At 38.8% G+C, this 12,054-nt stretch overlaps 1 protein-coding gene and 1 pseudogene across 2 annotated transcripts in view; both read right to left on the minus strand.

The window, feature by feature from the left end:
- Positions 1-338: 338 nt before the first annotated feature.
- On the minus strand, positions 339-1,738 carry LOC308658160 (heme oxygenase 1-like; annotated as a pseudogene). The gene is made up of 3 exons: positions 1,718-1,738; positions 1,064-1,501; positions 339-562 (listed from the first exon to the last, which is right to left on the minus strand). The product of its transcript is annotated as a heme oxygenase 1-like (transcript).
- A 3,271-nt stretch (positions 1,739-5,009) lies between these two features.
- LOC308658004 (C-type lectin domain family 4 member A-like) overlaps positions 5,010-12,054 on the minus strand; it is a 29,533-nt gene continuing 22,488 nt past the window's right edge. Inside the window, exons 5-7 of the mRNA XM_081310378.1 lie at positions 8,023-8,174; positions 6,671-6,786; positions 5,010-5,443 (exon numbers count right to left, since the gene is read on the minus strand). Coding sequence (XP_081166504.1) covers positions 5,296-5,443; positions 6,671-6,786; positions 8,023-8,174 — 416 coding nt within the window. The 3' untranslated portion in view covers positions 5,010-5,295. The remainder of the gene's footprint in view (positions 5,444-6,670; positions 6,787-8,022; positions 8,175-12,054) is intronic.

Raw genomic sequence — 12,054 nt, forward strand, 5'->3', positions numbered from 1 at the left:
GATTGTGGCTTTAGGGAGCCAATAAATAATACCCCTCTCTTCCCTTTTCCCTAACCAAATAGATGTATGCATATGACAGACATCACACTTGGACTTCATTTTTTTTAATTAGTGATGCATTTTATTAATGATTCTGTACCCTAATAATTGATAACTAAAGATCACATCCTAGAAAAATATAAACTGAAGACTCCTGTCTCATCCTTTTCACCGAAGCCAATTTCAGGACTCCCTGGACCCGGCTAGGGCAGGACCCCAGCAGTTCGTCCCTTTCAATGGGAGCCCAGGAAGCCCTCACCTTGCAGCCGGCTGCTGGCACGGTGGCAAAGGCCTGCTGCCTATGAGGGGTGCTGGTCCTCAGGGTCCTGGTTCAGCAGCTCCTGCAACTCCTCAAACAGCTGAATGTTGAGCAGGGACACATTCTTGGCCTCTTCGGTGACCCTCTGCCTGACCTGGGGGGTCATCTCCAGAGTGTTTATGCAGGAGCGATAGAGCTGCTTGAACTTGGTGGTGCTGTCGATGTTGGGGAAGGTGAAGAAGGCCAGGCCCTCTCCAGAGCTTGCTGAGAGCCATAGCTAAGTAGGAATGACGCATGGCAATTTTCTTGTCAGCCTACCCCATGTTGCTTAGAGGGAGGTCTCTCCATTGTGAAAATGGGCTTGCCTTGGACCCAGGTCATTTGCAGTGACATTGCATGAATGTTTGAGAAAGGTGACCCTGCTCAAGGACCAGGGTGGATCCGGGTTTAGGGAGGATCCTGCTGGATTAGGGTGGGTCCAGGTTTAGGGTGTATCCCCCTGGGATTAGGGAGTATCCCGCTCCTTGGGTTTAGGGTGGTTCCAGGTTCAAGGTGGACCCTGCTGGGAATAGGGCGTATCCTGCTGCCTCAGGCGCCCACCATTCTGGAGGGATTCAGAGAGTATTTTGGGATGCAGAGCCCGGGTGGAGTAGTGGATTTTCCCCAGAACATGCATGTAGAGTGCCGGTGAGAGTTTGGGAATAAAAAATTGCTGTTTGAATCTACAAGGCTGTGAGTGGCTCCTGATTTTGTGCCCAGCCAGACTGCGGTCCAGGGCCTTCTGTGTAATCTTCTTGAGGACCTGGCCCCCAGATAGGTCGCCCAGGTAGCAGGTATAGGTGTGGGCCACCAGCAGCTCCTGCTCCCTGTGTCCCACCTGCGCAAGCCAGTCCACCTAGCAGCATGTGGCTGCGTGTAGGGGACTGCCTCCTGCCGGCTCGACCAGTACCAGAAGGCCATGTCCTGCTCCAGCACGGCCCTGCGGTGCAGCTCCCCAGGGAAGTACAGTGGGGCAAAGACAGGGTTGTCCTTGCTGCACTCCATCTCCTCCTCCAGGGCCACGTAGATATGGTACAGGGATGCCATCACCAGCTTGAAGCCCTTTTGGGTCACCTGACCCCTCTTGTGGATCCTCATGAACTCGGCATTCTCTGCCTGGGCGTGCACCTCCTTGGTGGCCTCCTTCAAGGCCTCAGTCAGATCCTGGAGCAAGCTGTTGCTCTACGGGCGGTCCAGGGCCTGGGCTGGCTGGCTGGCGCCATGGCTCTGCGGAGGTGGAAGAGCAGGCAGCGGATGTCTGGACTTCATTATTGACAAAAGCTAGAATGTAGGATTTAGCTTAAATTTCCAAACTTGATAAATTTTCTAACATGTTACTCTGTGTGAAATTTACCCAGACAGAGATGGACAACTCTTTACCACTCCTGCAGAGACGTTCATTTTCTCTTTCAATCAATACTTATTGAGTGACAACTTGGGGCCACATACTGTGTTGTGTCTGAGGACTCAACAGTGAACAAATCAAAGTCACTACAATCAAGGAGTTTACATTGTTTAATTGATAGGGAGGAAAACATTTTAAAAATTAGACACCACAGCACACATATTAATAGACAAGATCCAAACACTGTCAATTCCAAATGCTGGCAAGGAAATGTAACAATAGGAACACTTTGATTCCTGGCTGGTTAAATGCAAAATGATAGCCACTTTGGAAGACAGTTCTTAGTCTTAACACCCAAGTCAACAAGAGTGTTCCTAGGTGTTAACACAAATGAATTGAAAACACGTCCACACAAAAACCCACACAAGAGGCCAAATAAAAACTTCATTCCTAAGTGTCAAACATAAGAAGCAATCAACATGTACTTCAATGGATGAATAAAGTGTGGTAGAATATTTTCTGCAATAAAAAGAAATGTCAACAGGCCATAAAATAAAATGGAGGTATCTTAAATGCACATTACTAATGGTAAGAAGACATTCGAAAAATCTGTGTAAGTCCCAACTTATGACAATCTGTAAAAGACAAAAACATAAAAATCAGTAAATTCCAGGAGTTGTCAGGAAGAAAAAGATAATAAATGAAACACAGAGAAATTTTAGGGCAGTAATACTATTCTCTATAATACTCTGGTGTAAATACATTCCATCCCCAGGCACATTTCTAAGAAAAATAAATGCAGAGTTACACAAAAAGGCATGTAAAAGAAGAAGCTTTATTCACAATAGATAAGATATAGAAAGAATTCAAAGCTTACCCAGCAGCAAATCAGATAAACATATCATGTTACAATGAAACACAATTCCATAAAAAAATTTAATCTACCAATGAAAAAATACAAAAAAACTTAGGAGAATTTCACAAACATATTGAGATAAAGAAAGTAAAAAGAAAAAGCAAACTTTATTATCTGTTTAATATGGAATTTGAAAAGCAGGAATCAGAACACTGCATTCATACAGTTAAGATAAGGAACATTGGGCAATGCTAGATAATCATGGTGGTTACAGGTTTGCATGCACTTTACAAAATCATGGAACTATACTCTGAAACTGTGTGCCTTTTACTTATGTAAACTATAGCTCAATAAAATCTAGTCACTAAAAGTAATATATTTTCTTAAATCCATCAGGACTTAATCTGACAAATAATTACAAATTGATTAGTCTTCACAAGAAAACTTCACAGTAGGCTATGCTGTGAAAATAGTCAATTCAGTGACCCACAAAATGTCAGATCAGGCTAGATTGGCAGCAACCAAAGGAGGCAGATTTAAAAGGAGCGCTGAATAAGGCTTTATTGAGATATCACTCCTGGACAGAACTCGATCAGACCCACAGAGGAGACAGGAGAAGGGTCAGAGGATAAGCCATGTGGAAGCTCGACAGGACTGGACTTTTATGGGGCTTACAGCAGGAAGGGAAGGACCTGGGACAGGAAAAGGTGTTTCTAGTGTCCCTTGCCCCATTGGAGTTGGTAAGGGGAGTTGGCTGAACTCCAGGATTAGCCAGAGGGTCCTGCTGATTGACAGGCATTAGTCAGGAGACCTGGCTGATTGACAGGCATTTTCTACGGCACCTGATTGATGTTCTTTTCCCACACAGGCTGCTTTGTTCTAAGTGGCCACCAAGTTGCCACCACCGACCTAACACAAAGAACTTAAATAACCAAGTTTTTCCCATGGCTCTACGCTGCCCATCTAGCCTGATAGTGTTGCTATCATTTGAAAGCTAGTTCCCCTCATTGTTACAAAACTGTCAGTTGTAAACAGGACCTTTAGTTTTCATTAGGAGAGGGAGATTCTCCTTGATTCCTCTGAGAAGAGGAAGAAGCAGTTTCTTAGCAGAACTAACAATTCATGCTATTCCTAAACCAACCACTAGTATGATTGTGTTGTTGACTTGGATTAATCCATATTCACTCACAGCATCCGAGTCACAGGAGCTTCAAGAAGGAAAGTGTGACTTTAAATAATATTGAAATATTGTTTTTGAGGGAAAGGGATGAACAGACAGCAAACATGAGCCACAATCCTCAAAGCAGGTTTCTCATTTTAAAAACTCCATTTACAACATTTTTAACTGCTCCAAAGCATTTCATCCAAAATTTTATTACACAATATTTCATTAAAACTTTATACTGAACAATTGCTTTAATACAGCTGAACTGTGCCTCATTATTTCTTCTGTCCTTGAGTCATTGAGCTCATCCCCAACAAGTATGCACTACTGATGATTTCCATGTAGGAAAAGAAAGGACTTGTAATCTGTTTTAGTCACCTTTTTTGCTACTGTGACCAAAATACATGAAAAAAAGTATTTTTGAAGAGAAAAAGTTCATCTGGGGCTCATGCTTTCAAAGGTATCAGTCCATAGATGGCCATTTCCCATTGCTCTGGGCCTGAAGTAAAATAGACCATCAGAGCAGAAAGGTGTAGAGGAGGAAAGTGGCTCAGGATAAGCCCATCAGGAAGCAGAGACAGAGAAAAAAAACATAATCCTCCCACCACAACAAAATACCCACCTCAAAGGCACACTCTCAGTGACTCACCTCTTCAACCACACCCTACATGCCTTCAGTTACCATTTATTTAGTCCCTATCAGGGGATTAATGCCCTGATTGGCTAAAGGCTCTCATAGCCCAATCATTTCAACTCTAAACTTTCTTTCACTGTCACACACATGAGCTTTTGGGAGACACCTCATATCTAAACTGTAACATAATCCATGTTTCATTGTTAAAATCATCTGAATAAAATTTACATCCAAAGGGCTCTGGAGGGTTGTCAGATGTCAGCAGATCTCCACCCTCAGAGAAATCAGATAGCTTAATTCAACATTATCATTTCTACAAAATGATAATCTCGTGAAAGTAAAAGTATTCTGCCCAGTACTGAACATTCTACCCAAAACCTTAGTGGCTTAAAACCATAACTATTGTATTACTTCTTACAATCCTTTGCAGTGATTAGTGATCAATAGGATGGTTTCTGATTCTATATCACTCTTTAAACACAAAACTCACATAAAACCTGTTCACACACATTGATGTAAAGATGCTCTAGAGAAAAATAAGTAAAAGACACCGAAACACACTTAGACAACACAAGGTAGAGTGAAGAGAAGAGTTCCAGCACTGCCTAGACACAGGATAAAATATTTCACTCCTGTTCAATTACTCTCTTTACTGAGGCAGTCAAAGGCATTTTGAGTAAAATGTATCTTTTGAAAATTCTGTACCATTATTATGGTACAGAAATAATATGGAGTAAATTCATTGTACATTAAGTAAAATCCCCTACAATTATCGTATTAGGTGCTCTGTAGGAAGTAAACTGATAAATTCCATATGCAACACTAACATTCCCTCAAAAGTGGAATAGTTGACCACATACCTAAAAGTCTATGGAATGTCTTTTATAAAGAAGAATTTATGAGCTAGCTCTAGAATAATGAATGCAAATCCAAAAACATGTCCATGAAAAGTGTTGATTCATAAGTAGAAATTCATAATTTCACAAACTGATCGATGATGATTTTTACAAAGTATGTCATTCCAGCCCCATTTCGATGATGTAGAAGGATGATTTACTATTACACAATGCTCTTCACTATGACTTGGCTCACCTGGATGCCAGAATCTGAAACAGAGAAAAACGATGAAGTTATTCTTCCAAGACTGCTTTGAAAGGGGTTAGAGTCAGTTATGGAGCCAGAAGCTGGGGTGGAACTTTGTAGAAGTCAGGGTCAGATATGCCCAGACCAACCTTCCCAAATTCTCATGCAGTTTCTCCTCCACCAACACCTCTGGCATTTATCTTGAAAACTGTGCCCTCGTCACTCGTATTTTCTCATACCTTATTGCACTAAGCATTTGACCAAAAGTTACCCACAGGCTCTCCTCTAAACATAGGCCCTGTTGCCAGGAGACTGTCAATCCATGGGGATTTCTTATATGATGAAGAGAAGTCACCATGGTCCCATGATTCAAAATAGGGGTTTTTTCCCTTTTTAATGGGATGATTTTGAAGTCTGAAGAACTAGTTAAATCTCTAGATCTTCTACTTATTTCTGTTTTCTAGGTCAAATAATTTAATTTCTTAAATTTTCAGTTTGCCCATCTAAAAGCTGGACCAGAGTAACAGCACTATATATTTCACAAAGAAGATATAAGGATCAAAGGTAGAAGTATACTAATATATTTAAATGCCTTTAAAGATTACATAAATATGAGATATTGTAACAGTATCCAAATGTAGGATTTTTGCTTTATGAGAAATATAAATCACAATAATCCATAATGATCTTTAAAAACATGAATTTTTATTACAGAGAATAAATAGAGTTTTTAAAAGCAAAGTAGAATCCACCCATTCTAAAGACTGTTGTTGGGTGACCTTAGCTGAACTATCTATACTCTCCAAACTCAATTTCCTCAGTTCTATAATAGGAAAAATAATGTGTGCCTCCTAGGGTTCTGTGATAATTTCATGAGGTAATAAAATTGATTAACTGTGTGTGCAACAGGACAAGAGTGAGCTGATTTAGGGCTGGGGATGTGGCTCAAGCGGTAGCGTGCTCGCCTGGCATGCGTGCGGCCCGGGTTCGATCCTCAGCACCACATACCAACAAAGATGTTGTGTCCGCCGAGAACTAAAAAATAAATATTAAAAATTCTCTCTCTCTCTCTCTCTCTCTCTCTCTCTCTCTCTGTGTGTGTCTCTCTCTCTCTCTCTCTCCTCTCTCACTCTCTCTTTAAAAAAATAAAAAAAGAGTGAGCTGATTTAGTTTCAGAACTGATGCTGGAACACTCTAAACTTCCTGCATGACCCAGGACCCAGGATTCCTTTATCTAATTCTCTACTCACGTGGCACTTTGGTTGTATGGGGTCTCATCAACCCATTGCCAGTGTCCTTGACCCCCTGGATCTGATAGCCCCACAAAATAAGCAGCAGTTTTGTCCATATTCTGAGTGAGGAAATCCTAAAGGAAAAGAAAAGGAAAAGAAGTCATAGGCTTTAGATACTCAGCCTGAACCAAGTTGTTTTTTTTTTATTTGCCAAATCATGCTATGTACTGGTATTAATATAACAGAATGAAGTCCATTCTCATGTATAAATATAATTCACCAATAAAAATATTTTTAAAAAATTTTTCATGCTTTATTTCTTATTTATTATTTAATTGTAAAATCTATCAGATAACATGATATTTTGACACATACACAGTGCATAATGATCAAATTGGCATAGTTAACATTTCCATCTTATTTATATTTTTCAAAGATTTTACTCACAACTAATAATTATACATATTTAAAGGTACATTGTGATTTTACAATTGAACTCTTTGTGATCGTACAGAAATGAAAACAAAAGGAGATGGTTCAGGAATAACCAGATGGGGACCTCAGAACTGCACATCTTTGAGCACACAAGGATCAAGGACATCATCTGTGAGCCTTAATTTTATTAAATATGGAAGCAATTCCTATCTACAATCATAATGAATTTCCATCTCAAATTCAAATTCCCTCTTTTCTTCACTGAGAGAACATTCTTCAAAGTTTTGCATAAGAAAATTGTTACAAATTGAATCATCTCCCTTTCATAACATCATGAAATTTTTTTGTAACAGAAATTGAACCCAGGAGTGCATAACCACTGAGCAACATCCTCCACCCTTTTTTTATATTTCAATTAGGGACAGAGTCTTCCTAAATTGCTTAATTCCTTGCTACATTGCAAAGGATTGCTTTGAACTTGAGATCCTCCTGTCTCAGCCTCCCAAGCCCCTGGGATTACAAGCATGCACTACAACACCAGCATTTCACAAATTCTTAAAATTTAATTCCTGATTGCTGATTGTGAAACCCCTTATGATTTAACTTTGCCTATTCAAGTTAATTCTTCTTTCTGTTTAGCAGTTGATAATTGAGAAAACAGTTGTATATTGAAATAACCAACTGCTGTTGTAGGCAGAAACATTTTCATCCTTTCACTAAACACCCAGGTCCTACATGTTGAATGCCACAATTTCCCTGGGGGTAAGTTAGTTACACTGAAGAAGGTACAAGGTGTGGAAAGGGAAGGCTGAGAGAGCCTCTCTCTCCTATCTGTCTTACAGAAAGTCTTCTGTCACAGCATCAATATCCCTTCTTAGCAAAGACAAGTACAAAAGTCAGACAGGCTCATGACTCCATTGTCTCTTAGAAAGTACCTGCTCTTCCTTGCTGTTGATCACCACCAGGTGAGCCTCCATTCTAGAGCAGTTCTCCTGACTCGAATTCCAAGATTTTGCATCAGTAGAAAAAAAGTAGCAACTGGAACTAAATGACTTCCAATTCTTTGGGCAACAGCTCCAGACTTTTCCTTTATAGACAAGAAAGGCAAATAGGTACGTTATATGAAAATGTATTTTTAAAGTGTGTGTGTTATTAAATTTACAGACCAAGGGAAACAGCATGAAAACTGCAATTCTCATATTCACCCAGATATAACAAGGAGACCCCTTTCCTCAGTTGCCAAGGAGCCAAGTTGCCTTAATCAAGTGATAATGTGTCAGGGCCCCTTTCTCCTGGTGGATTGGTATCAGGAAAAAGAACAGCTAAAATATAATATTTACATAAAACCTAGATTCCATAACATCAAAATAAAAATATCCAAATTTCATCACAAAATAATTAATCATACCAAGGACCAGTAAGTTCTCAATTTTAATAAAAAAATGACAATAGACTCCAAAAAAACCCAGATAACAAAAATGTTAGAATTATCTAACAAAGATTTTAAAGCAACCATGATAAAAATGCTTCAACAAAAAGATTCAAACAATCTTGAAACAAAGGAAAAGCTCTAAGTAACTTAGAAAATCCCTGTGTCAAAATAAAAAATAAAAAGGGCTGGAATGTGGCTCAGGGGTTTGGAAGCCCAAAGTTCAATCTCCAGTTCCCAAAAAAGAAACAAAGGAATGCTGACTCATAATGGCAAGGAGGATGGGGTGAGCCTGGAGGTAATGGAGGAGCTTTAGGGTAATGGAAGGGAGGGGAAGGGAGGAAGCAAGGGGGTAGGAAGGATTGTGGAATGAGTTAGACAACATTACCCTAAGTACATGTATAAGACACAAATGATGTGAAAATACTTCATGTGCAATCAGTGACTTGAAAAATTGTGCTCTATATGTGTAATATGAAATGAATTGCATTCTGCCATTATGTATAACAAATTAGGATGAATAAATAATCTAATAAAAAAAGAAACAAAAAAAGTAGACTCAACAAAAAAACAGAAGATATAAAAAATGGAAATTTTATCACTGAAAAATATAATAACCTTTTAAAAGCTTAGCAGACTTCCTTTGGCCTCCACCTGTCACTCCTTCCTGAATCTTCAGCAGGAAAGTTACCCAGATCAAATTTTGGACTTATCAAGCCCCCACATTTCCATGAGTCAAGTTCTTAAAATAAATATCCATGTTCATATTGCTTCTGTTCCTCTGGAGAGCGCTAACATAATACACCACCCTAATAAATGGGAGCATGACTCCTCCATCATAAAACATTAGCTGCACGTAGCAACCTCCTTATGAACTGTACAGTGTGGGAGTAGGAGAGGGAAAAGTAGCTTCACAATGAGAAACCTGACAAAACTACCTCAGGTGACCAAGTTCAGCATCAATACTCAACATTCACTTTGATAATATATACCTGGAACTAATGTGATGAATAGCATTTTTTATCTGTGACTTCCTCCCAAAAACAAATAATCTCCCTATAAGCACTAGAAAAACTTCAGATACACGGACAACCAATAATATATAGAATGGTGTTCCCCTAAGTTGTCAGAGTAATTAAACAAGAAAGATCTGAAGAAATATCAGAGCAAAGAGGAAACTAAAGAGATATGACAAAAAAAATGGAATATGAGGGATGGCAGGGATTCTAGTATAGAAAAGAATAAGAGTTAAAAATCGAGAAAATCAAGAATGTTGGGAGAGACAAATCCACAAAATTACAACTACCTTATATTAGACAAAGGTGCTAAAACCATGCAATGCAGAAAGGATAGCATCTTCAACAAATGGTGCTGGGAGAGCTGGAATTCCATATGCAACAAAATGAAATTGAATCCCTTTCTCTCACCATGTACAAAAGTCAACTCAAAATGGATCAAGGAGCTAGGAATCAGACCAGAGACTCTGCATCTAATAGAAGATAAAGTTGGTTCTAATCTTCATCACGTGGGGGAAGGCCCCAAATTTCTTAATAAGACTATACCTATAGCACAAGAGTTAAAACCAAGAATCAACAAATGGGACGAATTCAAACTAAAAAGTTTTTTCTCAGCAAGAGAAATAATATGCAAGGTGAATAGGGAGCCTACATCCTGGGAACAAATTTTTACCCCTCAAACATCAGATAGAGCTCTAATCTCTAGAGTATACAAAGAACTCAAAAAGTTAAACAACAAAAAAGCAAATAACCCAATCAACAAATGGGCCAAGGACTTGAACAGAAACTTTTCAGAAGAGGATATACAATCAATCAACAAATACATGGAAAAAATGCTCACCATCTCTAGCAATCAGAGAAATGCAAATTAAAACTACTCTAAGATACCATCTCACTCCAATAAAAATGGCAGCCATTATAAAGTCAAACAACAATAAGTGCTGGTGAGGATGGGGGGGGGGGAATAGGTATACTCATACACTGCTAGTGGGACTGCAAATTGGTGCAGCCAATTTGGAAAGCAGTTTGGAGATTCCTTGGAAAGCTTGGAATGGAACCACCATTTGACCCAGCTATTCCCCTTCTCGGACTATACCCAAAAGACCTAAGAAGAGCATACTACAGGGACACAGCCACATCAATGTTTATAGCAGCACAATTCACAATAGCTAGAATGTGGAACCAACCTAGATGCCCTTCAATAGATGAATAGATTTTTAAAATGTGGCATTTATACACAATGGAATATTACTCAGCACTAAAAAATAATAAAATCATGGCATTTGCAGGCAAATGGATGGCATTAGAGCAGATTATGCTAAGTGAAATTAGCCAATCCCTAAAAAAACAAATGCCGAATGTCTTCTCTGATATAAGGAGGGTAACTCAAAATGGGATAGGGAGGAAGAACATGAGAAGAAGACTACCACTAAATAGGGAAGAGAGGTGGGAGGGAAAAAGAGGGAGAAGGGGAGTTGCACAGAAGATGGAAGGAGAACCTCATTGTTATACAGAATACATATATGAGGTTGTAATGAGAAAAAGAAAAAAAAGTGTGCCACATTAGATTGGATAGAGAGAAAGGATGGGAGAGGAGGGGAGGAGTAGGGAGGATAGGAAGGGCAGCAGAATAGAATAGACAATATGATTGATGTATGTACATTCCATGTATGTATTATATGTCAAAATTCATTCTGCTGTCCTGTATAACTAAAAATAAATAAATAAATAAATATTAAAAATAAAAAAAGAATGTTGGGCTAAGGAAGTGGCCTAGTGATAGAGACATGCCTAGTATGTGTAAAAACCTGATTTCAATTACTTACCAAAGGGAAAAAATTCATGAATATTGGTTCATTTGTCGTAACAAATGTCCTTACTTAGGAATAGGATAATAATAATGGGCACTGTGTGTGCAAGGTAGGGTTAAAATACAATCTTTTAATATTATCTGCCCAACTTTTCTGTCAATTTAAAAATGTTTTTTAATTGTGCTATAAATGGGTAATAATGAGTGTAATGCATTCCACTATTGTCATGTATGTAAAAAATAAATAAATAAATTTTTTAAAATGTTTTTAAAACACTCTATTTAAAGGTAAAAAAATCACATTCAACATAATATATTCATCTTCATTTTATCAAATTGTTTGACTGACATGAGAAAAACACTAGCCTTGCAGAAACCTCAGAAAGAAGAACAGTCTGAAGAAATACATATATACAATATATATACAATATATCCTTTTGCCAAATTGAGCTTCACATGGACAACATTCAATATCCATATAAGAATGTTAGATTCTGGGCTGGGGCTGTAGCTCAGTGGTACAGCGCCTGCCTCACACATGTGAGCCACTAGGTTCGATCCTCAACACCACACAGAAATAAATAAATAAAGATATTGTGTCCATCTATAAATTTAAAAAAAGATTTTTAAAAAGAATGATAGGGGCTGGAGTGACTCAAGCACTAGTATGTCCATCTGGCATGTGTGCGGCCCAGGTTTGATCCTCAGCACC

This window comes from Spermophilus citellus (assembly GCF_964194105.1).
Source record: "Spermophilus citellus genome assembly, chromosome: 10".
Classification (NCBI taxonomy): domain Eukaryota; kingdom Metazoa; phylum Chordata; class Mammalia; order Rodentia; family Sciuridae; genus Spermophilus; species Spermophilus citellus.